Source organism: Elgaria multicarinata, chromosome 8, assembly GCF_023053635.1.
Source record: "Elgaria multicarinata webbii isolate HBS135686 ecotype San Diego chromosome 8, rElgMul1.1.pri, whole genome shotgun sequence".
NCBI classification, from domain to species: Eukaryota; Metazoa; Chordata; class Lepidosauria; order Squamata; family Anguidae; genus Elgaria; species Elgaria multicarinata.
The window spans coordinates 71,388,532-71,406,118 of NC_086178.1; the positions used below are offsets into that span (position 1 = coordinate 71,388,532).

General features: G+C 40.6%; 1 protein-coding gene across 8 annotated transcripts in view; it reads right to left on the reverse strand.

Annotated features, from left to right (window-relative positions):
- FGFR2 (fibroblast growth factor receptor 2) overlaps nt 1–17,587 on the reverse strand; it is a 131,195-nt gene that overhangs the window by 24,616 nt on the left and 88,992 nt on the right. For 5 of the 8 annotated variants that reach the window (XM_063132743.1, XM_063132747.1, XM_063132746.1 and 2 more), the window contains 2 exons: nt 17,004–17,207; nt 1,461–1,611 (listed from right to left, as the gene is read on the reverse strand). In XM_063132743.1, the coding sequence (XP_062988813.1) occupies nt 1,461–1,611; nt 17,004–17,207 (355 nt within the window). Of the gene's footprint in view, nt 1–1,460; nt 1,613–17,003; nt 17,208–17,587 lie in introns of all 8 variants that reach the window. The other 3 variants (XM_063132748.1, XM_063132745.1, XM_063132744.1) reach the window with 1 other exon arrangement.

The window sequence follows — 17,587 nt, forward strand, 5'->3', positions numbered from 1 at the left end:
ATAGTTTCTCTTTTTTATATTTTCTTTTGGGGCGATTGAAATTTCACAATAAAAACGAATTATAGATAGACAGTCAGACAAACAGCTAGATAGCCTCATGGGTATTCACATGTACTTTTGCACACATTGCCTTGTTTCTGGATGCAAACTGTTATCCAATGCAGCAGCTTTGAATCACTTTGCCTCCATTGGACCAAGAAACAATCTATCAGAATACCTATGGTGCATTACCATTTCCTAAATCTAAGGTTTTTGGCCTCAATAGCCAATCACAGGAGCAAGAGCTACTATTGCCTCCCAGGAGAAATATCATGGCAAAGTCCAGCCTGATGCCAATTATCAGCCAGGCAGTTGGGGGAACTTACTTTCCCCTCTTTGCCTCCACTGCTTGCTTTCCTCTTCCCTCCCCACTTTCCTTTCTTTTTAAATCATGCCCACTATTATTATTATTATTATTTATTTATTTATATAGCACCATCAGTGTACATGGTGCTGTACAGAGTAAAACAGTAAATAGCAAGACCCTGCCACAGAGACTGTCTTACATTTTAATTTCTGTGTAGCAATTATAAAAAAAATGTAGGTGCTTTATAAGATAATTGGTTGTTCTGTTGCCTGGCATAACATTTCATGTTATCTGGGGCCAGATCTACACTACTGCTTTAAAGTGCTTTAAAGTGCTTTATACCAGTTTTGACAACTGTCGGGGCCCAGGACACACTCCATATATAGATGTCAAAACTGTTATAAAGCACTCTAAAGCAGTAGTGTAGATCCGGGTAACCTGATGTATACAAGGACCTCAAAATATCATTTTTTAATTCTTAAAATAGAAAAGCAAGTTTCTAGCCCTGCATCAGTCTGATAAACTGTAAAATTAATGCAAGGAACAAAGGCCAGATCTAAACCAAACAGGATATAACTCTATGAAAGCGGTTTAAAAACAGTATATGGAATGTGTCATTGGCACCAACAGTTGTCAGTGCACTTCAATACCATTATAAAGCAGTAGTGTAGAACCTGCTGAAGATTGTTGTTCTTTTAAAATTGATAAAACCTTTTGTTATAAAATGATATTTTGTTGTACAATAAAAATGATATTCAAATAAGACAGAAAAAGAAACCTTACTCCTCCCTTAAACCATTCTCGCATTTTTGGCCACCTAATTATTCAAACAAACAAGCAGGCAGGCATATGAAAATTAAAAGATGTCTATATCTGGGTAGTAAAGATTTGGAGAATTCTACCCTCTCAGAAAAGAAAATAACTTAAATTTAAATATGTTTACTGTAATTTTTTGGTGACCCAGTGTCCTCTATGATAGTTTACTTTAGCACCTGTAAACACAAATGGTGTAAGTAGAAAGCACTGTAAATGGAGGAGTATGGCTTGGATGGATGGAGGTCTCCTTTTTTCACCAGAGGTTCTGAAATGCCATTAAAGGCAAGATTTCACTTACTTATCCCTTGCAAACTCCCATTTTGGATCTTCTGGTAATTCATACTCTGAGACTCCTGCCAACATTGGAGCATCAGCATTGGAGGAGAGACGAGTAGTTATCCTCACCAAAGGAGTGTTGGAGTTCATGGAGGAGCTAGAGTCTGCAGACACCTGTTAATAGAATACAAGATGCAAAACGAAGATGTAATCTTGGCCCAATTATTGCAAACTGGCAGTAGACAGCAAACCAGCCAGCTCATAAATGGTACTCAGCTTCTAAAATCCACGCAGACATGAACATCATGTTCTGGTAAGTGTTTCCTTACTTTTAAAGCACAATCTTTCTCTCCTATGCCCCAAATGATTAATTGTTTAAAAGGACTCTGTTTTTTGTTACCTTCCTCTTTCTCTTTTTCTTTTTTTTCCCAACTGAAGTGCAGTTAGATGGGGCTTTTCAGCCAGCCATTTATTTATTTATTTACTTCATTTCATTTCTATACCACCCAATAGCCAAAGCTCTCTGGGCGGTTCACATATATATATTGCTGGAGAAGGAAGTACAGAATAAAGACACAGAAAGCAGAGCTTTTAGACTCTCAATCAAATTCATTTCATTGATTAGGTCATACAGGGGACTTATCAAGATTTGTGTTTACAGCAACAACTGGTTCAAACAAAACGGTGTCGTTATTCTGTCATGTATAAAACAATTGAATCATTATCTATCCTCAAATCCTATTTCCACTGCAATTTTACAAATATGGATTAATTTCAGGAAAGGGTTGAGCATGTAAAGGCAGATCTTGGTGATTTTTTTAAACTAAAAATTATTTTTTTGTAAAAACCAACCATTTTAAGAAACCAAAAAAATAGTGACCATTTCTAATTTCTTTCTTGAGACCATAGGAAGTATTTTTTGAAAAAAACATTTTCCTGTTTTATAGAAAACAAAACAAATCTATTCAGATATTTAGGTATTTTTAATCACTTTTTAATCCACAAAGTCAGGGAAACTTTAAAAATATCTCTCTAAAACAAACCCTGTTATGTCGAATCTAAACAAAATTAAAATACTTACTACTGTGCATATCAAAATGTCAAGAATACAGTCTAAACATGAAGTTACTATAAAAGTTTTAGAATATCCTTATAATTTTGTGGATTCTGTAGTGATGGTTTTTGAGAAGTATGCAGCAGACACCAACAAGATTTCTTTCTTGGTATCCAGAGTGTTCTCAGCCAGTCAGTCTTAAATAATATTTACTAATTGCAATGTATAAAATATGGGAAGGAGGGGAGAAATCTCTTTGGGAAATGGGATCCAAACAATTCTTTATAGCCAGATTAAAACCTGTACTATGAATTGTGTCTAGAAGGCTACAAGAAATCACTGCTTAGTTTAGGGTGTAATGCATAGGATTTCACCCTAAGAGTACTTCTCAAGTCCAATCCAAATGTTACAATGGCAAGTAGTTTGCTGCAAACCCCCCATTTCCACAGAGTCAAAATTCCAGGATGCTGCCGTTAATACCTGAAATCAGCTTTCTCCAAGAGCCAGCCCACCGAGCCACTATCTGCCAGTCAGATGTGGAGACTTGCTATGGAATCCATCAATACCCACGGGATGTGATCAGCTTTAGGGCACCTCATGAAAATCTTTTGGGCAACAACCACCCCATTGCCCTAACATTGGGATTTGTCCACAATGAAGCAAGCCAGAAAGAAGCAAGCTGGCTATTGGGCAGTATAGAAATGTAATAAATAAATAAATAAATAATGTTCTGCGCTAATAGTAGCCTACAAAGGTTCTTCAAGGATAGGCCATGAAGAGCACACTATAAGTGACACCATGCCTGAACCTGTATGAAACCATCACATTCTTCTCATTGGATGGAAAAAGACAAAAAGATTCCCTGTTCACCATTGCAACATCATATTCCATGGGCAGAATCCAAGGAGGTGCTTATGCCCCTGCTAATTCTCTTATGACATGCTATGTTGCACAAGTGGCCACTACCACTTGCACAATGGCAATTTAGGGTTTCCAGGCTAACCCAAAATGAACAGAAATGCTCATTTCTAAAAGGAAGCAGGTTGACAGAGCTCATAAAAGGGAGCTCTGCTACCTTCTAGAAATGGGAGGCTCTGCTTGTATCGAGGCTTCACCTAAGCAGCCCTAAATCTCCCTTGCATAAGCAGTAGCTCCTGCTTGCACAACAGAATTCTCGGGACCCACTGCTTGCAGAAGGGAATCACCAGGATGGAAAGGAATCAGTGTGAGCGTTGTGAGACTAGGAATTGTATTTTTGGGGCTCTGCCAATCTGCCACCATTTAATTTTATGCATTACCACATATATCATCAGTTATGACAAGATAGTAGGCATTAGATTTCAAGTGAACGAATTCCTGTAGTATGAATGGTGGTGGATTCTATCAAGGCTATGAGCTATGGTGTATTGGGGGTCTCAGAAATCTTGCCATGAGCACTTCTGAAAACTGGATGGAGAGGCCTTTAAATTCTTAAGCCAGCAATCATTGTGTCTGCAATTAAAACATCCTGTAGAACAATTGTTTGATATAGCCATTATAACATTCCATGGAATAACAAATAGGCTGTGGTCAGCTTTGCCAGAAACATTGCACCGTCATGACAGTCTCTTGATTTGTGAGTAGATGGTCAAACATCTGTACAGTGACTTTGGTTTAATGGATATGGGTCATCAGTCAAACATTTGTGAGCTAAAGAAAGGACTGGTCTAATGGATACAAAAGTGGATCTGGGGATAGCCCCAGTCAAGAGTTCTCAACAGATAAGGAAGGTGTGCACCTCTAGAGCAAAGTTTACTGAGTGTGGTTGGCCTCCAAGAGGTGAGTAGAACTGGATAGGGACCAAATTCCATTTATATATGATATCCAATATCTGTGATTTGATGTGCAAATACTCTATATGGTATTGGTATAATCAATAAATCAGTGTGAAGTTAGAAAAGATCTTGTGTGCAGCCTCATTACTCCAACTCTTTTCAGATACCAGATCTGATTACATCTGATTTGGTCACAGTTAATTGGTGGAGAATACGGGCATGAATCTCTTGTCTTTCATGTTGGTTTGCGTTTATGTATTCCCACATGACCTCATCTCCTGCACATTCCCTTTCTTCTTCAAAACCTGAGCCTCACTTCATAGCTTGCCCCAAAAGAACCTGGTAGGGAGTATACCCTATCTGTAATCAGTTTAAATTTGTAGGGCTATCAAAATGATGGGGAAGTTTTTGACCCAATGAGTTTAGAGTTCACAGCATACTTTCTTTAAAGCTCTTCTTATGATCTGATTCATTCTTTTGACTGCTTCTGAACTTTGGGATCAGTAGGCTTATAGGCAATTTCTGCTTGACTCCCAAGCCTGAACACAGCTGATTCAGTTTCTGACACAAAAGCACTTCCTCTATCTGAACTTAGGTACTGGGGTGCCAAACCTATAAAATACCTGCTTTTGCAACTTCTCTGCTGTGATGGCACTACCAGAGTTCCAAGTTGGGAATGCTTCTGAAACATTTGATTTACTAGGATCTCTCTCTCTCTCTCTCTCTCTCTCTCTCTCTCTCTCGTGTGTGGCAGTTTGTCTATATAATCCATTTATAATTCTCTCCAAGGCTCTTTTGCCCTCTGTTCCTGAAGCAGGGCTACTCCCTCTATTTTTGTTGCTGTTCTGCAGTGCACTAAACAATGCTGTACTATTTGCCTATCCATTCTGTGTTGTCTTTTCTATTGCTTGATCTGTGAGACTTTCTTATAGGTTTCTTCTTCTCCGTGGTGAGCCCACTCATGCACTGTTATAATTAATCGCTGTTTTTCTCCATTAGTGACTTTAGATACTATCTCCGCTTTGGTTAGCATCTTCTTTTGACAGGAGTATCTGCCCTTTTGTTCAACCCCCAAGTCCCTTTTTCTTTACCTGTGGATGCTATTAACCATGCTATTGGTCCCAACTGTCAGATATAAGTCATGATGTTCCTCTATATTTCTCAATGTTTTAATTCCATCCCATCTGCCGTACTCCACCCATCTTTTTGCCAGTGATACATATACCACTGGATTCCCTCATAGACATATTCACCATCTACCACAAAGTGGATTTATCCTACGTACCTTCTGTTCTGCTCCTATTGGTATATTGCAATCAGTGGCCCTATATCAGTTTCTTGCACTGAAGCCTGGGATGACAGGACTCCCTCTAACTCCACATCTATGGAGGACACTGGAATGATTCTCCTTCCCTCTTCATAGGCACTCCCCATGCATTGGGGGTCCATATCTCCTGGCCCTTCTTTGAAGTCTTGCTCTGAGTCCCATGGTTCCTTTTCTTGTTCCATTTCTCTCTGTTCACAGTCGTGATTGCCCCTCCCTCTAACAATGCTGCACTCAATATGTCACCTTGGGCTAGTCTCTGTGTGTTGATTCCTTTTTGAGTTAACAGACTATCCAGTGGGCAATTCTACCATTATATGGGGCTAGAGAGAATATATTTAAGGGGTGTGACTTGGTGGGGTCAGGGAAGTGTGGTGCAGGTGCCCTTAAGATGGCCTTTTTATATAGCTTGGAATGCCCCTTCCTGTGCTGGCACCACCCCTACCACATCCTTTTCTTTAATAACTTCTAGTCGAGTTATGCTGGCAATGTAGGGCACATTTGTTCTCAGAAAGTTGAATGTCCCCAAGACTGTTCTCAATTGCTTAACATTTTGTGGGAATGTTGTCTATATACATAGACCTTCTACCTTTGTGTGTTTCAACATCCTTCCATCTTGTCCCAACACAATGCCTAAATATTTAACTGTAGGCTGGACTAATTGGACTTTATCTGAATTCAAGTTGAACTCTGCACCTGCTACAAGTTTTAAGACTTCTAGGGTCGTATTTCTTCTTACTCACTATTCCCATGAATTAGGATGTCATCCATTTCCTGATGTCAGAAGGAAATTTATCCAACATAGCAACTACATGTTGGTGGGCTATGGCTAGGGCATTATTCAGTCCCATTGGGTGAAACAATACTGGTGATCCTGAAATGTGGATGCAAACCTTGCTTGGAAGTCTTCAATCAATAGTATGGCGAAGAAACAATTAGCTACAGTAACTCTATGACTGAATACCAGTTGGGATGTGATTGAACATAGAGCTGCACCTCTGGCAAATTTGCTACCACCAGTGCTGCACTCACCCAGGGTGTTTTTATTGATATGTTGTAGGTCTATCATAAATCTATAAGCTCCCCCCGACAACACAGGGAGATATCAAATGGCCTTTGGTCCATGGTTTTGTGTACTTGATTTGCTAATCTGTATGCTTTGCTTCCAAAATTGCAAGAGTTGGACCAGAATATGCATGCTACCACCATTGTGTAGATACAATAAAAAAGCTTTTGTTGCAGCTTTTCAGACCACACAACTTTGTCAGGTAGGAGATGTGCTCTACTATGTCACTAATGAAAGCAAGAGCAGTTATTGGTTTATGTACTGAATTGTAGCTACTGCATCCATAGTCTTAGGTAAGGCATGGTGCAGTTGTTATTATGATTGTAACAAACAAAGGACTGAACTCTCAATCCATCACCCCACCTATATAGCCTTGCAGCAACTTCTTAGGAATCCTTATGAAATTGAAAAATCACTGTATATGAATAACAAAGCAAAGAACTGATTTCCTTTCAGGTTTTTCTTTTCCTCTGTCTTTATTTCTTGTGCATATTCTAGTTTAAAGATACCTATGTTTTATGAATAGATACCAAGAGGAGGAATATGAGATCAGGAATTGCATTTTGGGTGTCTCATTTGATTTTATGCATTATCACGTCTATATCATCAGTTATGTATCCATAGTATGGATTAGATTTTAGCTGAATAGGTTCATGTAGTATGAATTATGGTGAGTTCCAGCAAGGCTGTGAACTATGGCGTATTGGGGGAGTCTCAGAAAACATGCCATAAAATCACTTCTGAAAACTGGATGAAGAGGCCTTCAAATTCTGAATCCAGCAATTGTTGTGTCAGTAGTTACAGGCATCCTGTAGAACAAATTCTCGAAGTAGGTGTTGCAACATCCTGTGGAATAACAAGTACGCTGTAAAGCAACAATTCCATTTAAAGTTAGAAGAGCTCTTGGATGCAGCCTCATTACTCCAACTCTTTTGAGATCCCAGGTCTGATTGGGAGAGATCACCCTATATCAGAAAGCTTTGGTCACAGCATAAGCACCCCCGTTGGATTCTGCCCCATGAGTAGCAACGAGTACAGTAATACCACAAGTCTGAAACTTGAGGAAACGTAAGGGAGGCTGAATGGCTTTTATAATGATGAGACTATTTACCACACCCATTCGCTTCTTAGAATATAAGGTTACAGGCACTGATCATTGCTTCAGTTTTGTTTGGATGCAGCTTCAGGTAGGTCACTCACTCTTACTGTAGCTGCATTTCGAAAAGGGAGAGGGGGAACCCCATAGAAAATGTGGTATAAAGTTCAGAAACTGAACTGACTTTGCCATACTTACCACTCAACAAAAACTGGACAAAAGAAACTTGTTTTCATAAACACTGTTGGAATAAGACCAAGCAATTATGCCACCTAATACATGGAAGTACCATTCCATGCAACATAATCTTGATGCTGATAATTCTGAAATGAATAGGGTTTTTCACCATCTACCTTTTTCTTCCAGGTGTTGATGCTTTGCAGCCCACAGCCCTACTATCTTGCTAGAAGGGTAGGTGGAAGTTCTCATGCCAAACGTTTCCTTTATCACTCGATAAGAAGTACTTGAAGAGTAGATGATTTCCTCCCAACCCAAACTAAACATTGCACTTATTTTAACATGGACACCTGACAATGATCACAATAATCGTACATAGTTTGGGAGTTCATGTGCAAGCTATTTTATCACTTTTTAAAAACATCTTGTATGGTTTTGAGCAAGTTCCAAACACTGTAATAATAGATGAAGACATTTTATAATAAAACTGTGATACATACTCAAAAAGGAAAAATAAATCCCCCACCCCTAGATATATTATAGAAATCCTCTATTCATTGTGATTTAGGGACTGGTAACCTGACACAATATTGTTTTTTGAGTGGCTGCAATTACGTGCCAAAAAAGCAATCTAGCCTGAATTCAAACTTTTACAGCCTAAGTAAACATGGGACTACAATGGAGAGCATAATGTTGTCTGAAAACATTTACTCCTTTATAACAACAGAATGAGTACATGACTAATTGGGAGCAGTTATTCCACATTTTTCTTTCTTTTGAATTCATTTTTTGAATTCCTGCTCTGTGTTTGAAGGAAGCTAAACACAGAAGAGTAAGAGCAAAACCGCTCTTATCTTTCAATTCTGTTCTAAGATTTCACCATGAAGAGCTGAGAGAATGACCAGATTTTGCTGGGAATTGGTGGTGAGATTCAAGCCAAACATATCCCCCAAATCCCTATGTAAACTCTTAGGAGAAAGGAGAAGACAGAACAGGAGAGAAATTGTTGTTTGCTGTTATTAATGACTGCTCAAGATTGTATGGGATTTTTTAATATGAATCCAAGTCTGGCAAAAGTTGAGTACTGACCTAACTTGGCCAAAATCAGCCCAACCCAGCTCTTTGTTAACTAAGAGAAAAAGGCAGTTTGGACTACTACAGAATGATGTTAGACAACTTGCTGAAAGCCAGATATTGTTTTTAAGAGTACTGAACCATGAGCATTTCAAAGCAAACAGAGATTCCTTATGTGATTACTTCATGCATATTGGAAAATAATCTGAAAGTTGCTCATTTCACCATGCAGATATGAATTTAGCAACACTTATCTCAGAAGTTCTATCATTTGTTTTCCTCGACAGAGAAGGGTGGCTAGTTTTATCCAGAAAAGCCTGGTTAATCTTAAAATAAATTATATCTCCATAGCTGCACTGTGTTACAGGCAATAATGTTATAGGAAAAGTTGGAAGAAACACTTTGTCAATTCCATTATGAGTGGGTGGGAGAAAATCCTGCCTCCTTTGTTCACACAGTAACTAAATCATCAACTAAGTCGGACTAAATATAATATACAAGACTGCGTACAAAAGATGAATCCATTCTATAGGGACTATTTAGCGTGTGTGTGTGTGTGTGTGTGTGTGTGTGTGTGTGTGTGTGAAATCCCTCCTAATGTCTTAGGCATTTTCATTTTCTATAGATAATTTCATTGGACATTGATTATTTCTTCTTTCCATTAGAGCCCCCTTCTCTAGCCAGGTCTCCCCACATAACGTTTTGACTTCAGCTCCCATCATCACTAATGAGCATGACAAATGGTCAGGAATCCTGAAAGCTGTAGTCCAAAACATGTGAAGAGCACCAGGTTTGGGGGAGGCTGCCTTAGGGAGCATGTTTAGACAGGAAAAGAGCCCTACAATTGGCTGGCTGAGGCTTTCTCTGAGTTGTAGGACATTTTTCTGTCTAAACATGCATTGGATTGTATCCTTAGAGTATTATGTCTACAAATAGAATTTAAGGCATGCAATATAGGAGGACTTCCTTCTCTTCTTCTTTTATGTTTGCAGCTTATGTAATGTGTGCCTCCTTCTTCACATATATAACTTTTCTCCGAGATACTATCGACCCCTTTATAACTGGCAACTTTCCTGAGAAATGTTCGATATGTTGATAGCATAGAAAAACGCCCTCCTGCCATGCCCGGCATAGCCTGGGAGTGGGGGGGTGGCTGTTGAGGGTGGGGCCAGGAGAGGAGATGCAGGAGCCAGCCAATGGCTGGCTGGCATGCTGGGTCACAAGGCCGGGAGGGGATTAGAATTACTAAAATGGATGTTCCTCCTCCCAACTACCTCTTCCATCGTGCGGCTCCCTCCCTCCCACCCTGTAGGCAGTATGAGCTTGCTGGTTGCCATTAGGGGGCCAAGTAGGAATTTTTTGCTCTTGTCCTAATTTTTTGTTCTTGTCCTCCCAAGCTGTCCGGTAAGACAGCTTGGGAGTATTAAATAGGTTAATTTGGTTCATGTTCTTAATTCTGTCACATTTGATAAGGGAGGGAGGTAAGGGCATCCTGAGAGGGGTTATGGGGCAGTGAGCATTCACAGGCACTGTTGCAGTGAGGGGTAACACCTGAGGCTCCTCGCTTTGAGCCTAGCGGCCTGGCAGGAGAGATAAAGGTTACCTCTGAGGCCGACCCTCCTCTCTCACTCAGGGCCTTGCTAGACCTACCTGGGAATCCATGCTCGAGGAGCGGCAAGCCCACGCTACAAGTAGCATGGGCCGTTGCTCCAGACCAGACATCAGACGCGACGGGCTGTAGGAAAGCCCCATCGTGTCCTCCATATTGTTACTTCCTTAAAGGGCCAGGTGTGCAGAAGCGCACCATTGGCAAAGGTAGGTGTGTGTGTGTGTTTTAAAAAAGGAGTTCCCCGCTCCCCCTGCCCCCGATTTCCCCCCCAGCCACAATACCCCCTGCCCACCTGCGATCTCCGATCCCCCCATACCCCGCGATCTCCAATTCCCCCCATACCCCGCGATCTCCGATTCCCCCCCCATCCCCCTGGCTCCGGTTTCCCCCCCATCCCCCCTGGCTCCGGTTTTCCCCCCATCCCCCCTGGCTCCGGTTTCCCCCCACCTCCCCATCCTGCCCTGATGGCCACAGCGCTCCAGCAGAGCACTGTGCGCCACCCGCAGCTTTTCCCGGCTACTCGCCTCAGCCCGAGACCGCAGGAAGTACCAGGCCACAAACGGTGCCAGTTATCCCGGGGCAAGGGAGGGTTACCCCTGCCTGAGCCCGGGATCCCCTGTGCGTCATCTGGACACACAGGGTTTGGCCCAGGGCTCACACCGGACTACTCCGTCGTCTAGCAAGGCCCTCAGAGCCAGGCGGCCTGTGCTGCAGCGACACTGGAAGGTCTCCCTACCCCATAAGAGGAAGCCCATGGGGTGGCGAAGTCCCAGGCGCCAACCGACAGGTGGCGAGTGGCTCGCCCAAATGAAGAACAGACCTGCTAAGAGGCCTGATTCAGGATGCCCTCTTAGGATTGGAATTTCACCTTGCAGATCACTTAATAAATGCGGCCCAGTTTAAATCCAATACTTTGTGTCGTCTCTTTATTTCTTGCCTCCACTCACCGTAACATCTGCTCCAGTGATACATGTTCCTTTATGTTTTATATAGTAGCATGGTTTTTAACAGGGGATCCCTTAATTAAAGTGATTTGAAGGACACTTTCTACAGAAAAACTTAGGAGAAGGTCTTCCACTTGATTTAGACATGCCCTGTTGGTTTCTCTATGGCTTTCAAGTTACCAACAGTTCTCCTAAATGGCTTGAGAAAAAAATTGTTCTCATCCGAGGTTGGTATTTGGTTACTCTGAGATCAGACTTTGAGAGCCAGTATGGTGTAATAGTTAGAGTGGGACCCTGGAGATCTGGGTTCTAGTGTGGAGGAGTCATATAGTACAAGTTCCCTCAGATAAGTTCAGAACAAACATTTCAGACCTTTCATCTAATTGTTCCATATAACAAAATAATTATATGAAAGATAAAGTATGTGTCTAAGAGCCTAAATCTAATATCAAGTTTTAATCTCAGAATTCAATATGGAATCTTTCTTCCAGATGAAGCTTTTACTGTGCAATCATCGTGCCTCAAACATGGAATTTTATGGGGCTCCAGATTCTATTTGTAATCCCTCCCATGTTTTTCCAACATTTCTTCCAGACTTTTTCTGACCACAAAAATAATCTGTTAATGAGGAAAATATGGAATAGCTACACAATGCCTTTGTATTGGTAATACTCGCAGCTTTCTCCACAACAGTGAAAAACAGATGTGGGGGAGGAAAGAAGGATTAAATGAAAATATTGAGGGAAAGCACTAGGTAGATGTGCAAATGTTGTACACATATATCTGAACATTGGGGTCACAAAGCCTAAAGCCTCACTAAAGACTGCAGTATAACAACACGCTCGGATCTCCAGTCATTTATAATAAATTAAAAGCTCTTGGGCCTCTTAGAGGAAATATTTCTGGAATCTTAAATTATGACACATTCTCATTTAAAATAATGTTGGTAGATTTTAATCTCAAATTCTTAGGAGGAGAGGTTTTACCAACCAATAACACTTTCCAGTTTGAGGATGTTGAGTTTATGTCGCAATTATATGCATTTTTAGGTAAAAATCTACATTTTTATAACTCCAGTACACTGCTCTAATAAAGTTAAACTGATTAAAAAAAAACAACTCCACCATTTGAATCTACCAAAGAAATTGTACATGTTTGCTGGATCACTGCTTTCTACTAGTATATGTTTCAGCACCAGTGAATTCCCCAAAGCCTATAGTACTCAATAAAAATCTGTATCACAAACAATGGCCCACTCACTCTGGTGGTGATTTTGATGCATACATCATCCTGAGAAACCTAAAATGTTACAGGTGATTTCCTGTCTATGTTATAGCACTACTTCACATAAGCCCCAAAGTATATGGCATGCAATTTACTTTGGTAGTCTGCTTCATATCTTTTACTCACTATGAGTTCCAAATGTCACCTAAGCGAATTGATCCTTAAACCCTGTTCAAAGGTAATCAGGTTATTTACTCCTAATGTGACATAAAAGCAAGGAAGAACCATTCTGCATTCCATAGCTTTTTTTTTAACTGAACTGATAAATATATGCTTACTACCAAATCTTTCCAAGATTTCAAAAGAAAAGGGAAAAAGTTTCAGAAATACAACTAAGCCTTTGGAGAGAAAAAAATGCAGCATATTCCAACAAAAAAGATCTATTCAACTAACCCAGTAACACATGCCAGTTAAACAAAACACCCTCTGTTTTTCTAGCTCTTTCAGATTTACAGCAAAAAGTATGAAACCCTAACCCTTAATGTACAGAAACCAAATAGTTACTTTTAGGAGTAGGACGAACTGAAAATGTAAGTAGCCCTGGCCTCTGGAAACCATAATTTCTTTGATTGATGCTCCAGGGTTGAATTTTGGGAGTGGGGTAACTTGAGCATAAAAATGATTGAAACTATGAAAATTAGAGTATATTTTCTTACAGTGCATACAGTAGATATTTTTACAAATCAGATTTTAGCAGCGACAGCACTTGAAAACATGAAGTAACGTATAGAAGCACTCCAAAATTTAACAGCTAATGGCAGAAAATTACAGATTATTCTAATGGGGAATTTTTCTTGATAAGAATATAAATACAAGGAAACTAAAAGCCATCTGCTCAGGAAATCAAGAACATGGAAAATTATGCATCATGTTGAACTTAAGCTTGCAGTGCACACTGTTTTAAAATGTCTTTTACAAACATTTTCTATATTGGAGTTCCACTGTGCAACTGCATGACAAATGATGAAAGTAAACCCTGCTGTTGGCAAAGGAAGAGACAATTGATGAAAGAGTATTTAACAAACCAACAGTCTGGGATAACTGCCCTTTGGAAAATGTTGGGTTTATGATGATCCATGGTCTGACTACTGACAGATGTATTATATACCAATGGTATTTTCTCTGTCATCACCACATGATCAGGTCATCTTGATGCTTTCATTCCAGCCACAGTCCAATAATCTCTTTTTATTCATGACCTAATACAAATTGCCCTACCTAAGTAGACTTAGGCTGAAACCTCTCTTTAGTAGAGAACAATTCCACATTTAAATTTTCCAGACATAGATAGATGCATGTGCACATTATAGACACTTCTAGATATACATATGAAGTGTGTAAAAGAATAAATTAAAGATTACTTAACAAGCAAGTACTGTGGGATAACTACTCTTTCGAGGTAATGTTCATGAACCTCCCTCTTTATTCTTGTACTCTCCATTTTCACTTTCTCCTACCTTTTGCAGATTTGTTCTGATATCACTGACCTGCTCTGACATCACAGGGAATCCATCTTAATATTACAAGTGTCGGGTCAGTTTCTATCAGCTATGAAAGTATTGGGGGCAATTAGGAAGCCTTTGATTTTGAATTCCAAGGTCCTTAATTAGGATGAATTAAATCACAGAACAATTGACCCACACCATGAGACTTCAATTGCCACCTTGTGGGTACAAATCAATTGAAAGCTTTAGGAGACTTTCCAGGGACAGACAGACACTGGTCTCATGGCACATAATACTAATATAGTGCAGCATAATAGGCACAATCCTCCCCCACCCCACAAAAAGTGGGGGAAATCAGAAAAAAATACTTCCATTTACAACTGTGGTACATTATGTTTGAATCAGGAACTGTGGTAAGTATTAGTTTATTGGAACAAGCCAACTTCACACCATGGATAACGATCATGTCTTGTTTCAAGAATCTGGGTTCTAGTCCCCATTTGGCCATGGAAACCCACTGGTTGACTTCAGGCCAGTCAAAGACTCTCAGCCCAACCCACTTCACAGGGGTGTTGTTGTGAGGATAAAGTGGAGAGGAGGAGGAGGAGGAGGAGGAGGAGGATTTATTGCACTTGTATACTGTCCCATAGCCGAAGCTCTCTGGGCAGTTAAGATATGAATTATGTACACTGCCTTGGGTTTCTTGGAGGAAAAAGGGCAGGATATAAATGCAATAATAAATAAAATAATTACATTAGTTGAAAAAGGGGAGCAGGTAGTTCCAATCTCCTCTACACAACTGTGCTGGGGACAAGAATAGAGGCGAGGGGAGCACAAAACCCCAAAGCTAATGCACAAATGCTAACAAATGGTTTAACTTTATGGGCTGTCAGTGATTCCTGCTTAGGGAATGAGATATGTTTGATGTGCACATTTAAGGTTGTATCTGGCTTGCCTAGCCATGGGGTGGGGGGAGAGGAGGCATTGCGATGTGAGGGGGGGAAGAGTGGGGCACAAAGCTCACCCCCATTGGTGGAGGCAATGTGGTACTATTAGCTGAAGGTGGAGGCAATGGAGCCTTATCAATCTTGGGGACCTCACTGATATACAAGATACAAGACATCCGTAGGCAAGCTATAAAATATATACTAGTCTACATAGGTATGCTGCTTCTCATACTGAAGGTTGCACTTAGTCATCAGGACTAGTAGCCATTGATAGCCTTATCCTCTATGAATTTGTCTAACCCCCCTTTAAAGCCATCCAAATTGGTGGTCATCCATCATTACTACACTTTGTGGCAGTGAGTTCCACAGTTTAACTATGCGCTGTGTGAAGAAGTGCTTCCTTTCATCTGTCCTGAATCTCCCACCAATCAACTTCATGGGATGACCCCATGTTCTAGTATTATGAGAGAGAAAAATGTCTCCCTATCCACATTCTCCACATCATGTATGATTTTGCACACCTTTAACTTGTCTCCCCTTACCCTAGTTCCGGCAGGCCTATCCAGTAGAATTTTAGGATATTTTAGTATGTTTTTAGGACGCTTTTAGGATGTTTTTAAACAGTGAATACCATGTTTTTAATCAGTATTGTATGTATTTTATACTTATTGTATACTTATTGTTGTTCCCTGCCTCGATCCAATCGGAGAGGCAGGTAAGAAATATATTATTATTATTATTATTATTATTATTATTATTATTATTATTTACTTTTTTCCAAGTTAAACAGTTCCAGCTGTTGAAACCTTCACTCATAGGGGAGTTGCTCCAGCCCTTTAATCATTTTAGTTGCCCTTTTCTGCAAGTTAGGGATTTATTCAAGGTAGAAGTATTCAATTTCACAATATTGCTGGATCATGATATTTGTGAATTGCCCAGTATTTCCTCTGTCCCCCAAAACATTATTCCTCTCCAAACGTGGACATACATTATGAAAATACATAGTCCCAAATCTCAGAGGTCTCTGCAGAAGATTACTGGAACACCAGGAAGGGAGAAAACACTGAAGGGGAAAATACAACTCTCACCCTGTGACATGAGTTGCTGTGTAAACATGCACAAGCAAAGCAGAATTATTCCTGTTCTGAAGAAGAAAATGTGCTTCCCCCCCCCCCCCCCGATTCCTATGCCTGTGGCACCAGTTATTCTTGTAGACTGCAGCTCAAAGGAAGGCACTTGGAAATTTGCTCTTTTGTCTCTTCTTTTTATTTTTACTACAATACCAACAATTGCTCTCATTTCACACTGGAAATTTAATATCTCTTCCTTAACTTTACCATACCAACAGTATCTGCTCAGACATTAAACAGCCCTGAAATTAGTGCTTTATTTTAGCTGGTGGCTTATTGGTGTCGGAACCCAGGATGGGTTTCAGGAATCTATGCTAGGTCCTGGAATCCCCTTGATGAAACATTATGTGGAACAACTTTACTCTGCATTAGCACATCGGCATACGAGCACGGCGACTCTGAGCTCATGCAGAGAGCCCTTCTTTCACCATTCAGTCATTACAAAGGTTAGCCCAAAGGTTAGGACTTCTGAGTCAGGAAGCTGCAGATTCTGAGCACTTTGGTTCCAGGACCAGAATCTCACGAGTCTTATACAAAAGGATCTGCTGGCATGTTTTTTTAAGGGAAGGGTAATAGGTTTTTTAAACTCTTTATCTACTTTCTGTTACCTGTCTTCGCAGAGGAATGCGCTTAGTCAGCTTGTGCACAGCAGGTTGGCTACTGAAGTCTGGCTTCTTGGTGGTGGATCTCATGCGGCACAGGATCACTGTCATCACCATGCAGACAATTAGGAAGACTCCTACGCAGTAAATGGCTATCTCCAGGTAGTCTGGGGATGTGGGGTATGGTCTGTCTTCTATAGGAGCTAGAGTGCAAGTTTGAAGGAGGAACAGTCAGGAGAGAGAATTAGGATGCATCAAAAAAGAGAAGGGGAAAAAGCACAGATCAGCAGCACAGCATATCAAACAACGTAGCACTTCCAGTGGAAGCTGGTGTCAGAGGGGTGGTGAATCCCCTCCGGGCTTAGGTCAGAACCAGTCAGAACTCTCAAGGAGTTATCCAAGGTGCTTTGCTGTTCGGACTGAAACCCAGAACGGATTCACTGCCCCACTGATGTCAGAGCCACCAGCCTCCACTGAGTACTGTATCAGGCTTGACACAAACTATATGAGATGCAGAACACTGAAGAGTTCCACAGTGAGAAAATGGTGGCACCGAGGGCCCTTTTCAAGCTATCTCAATGCC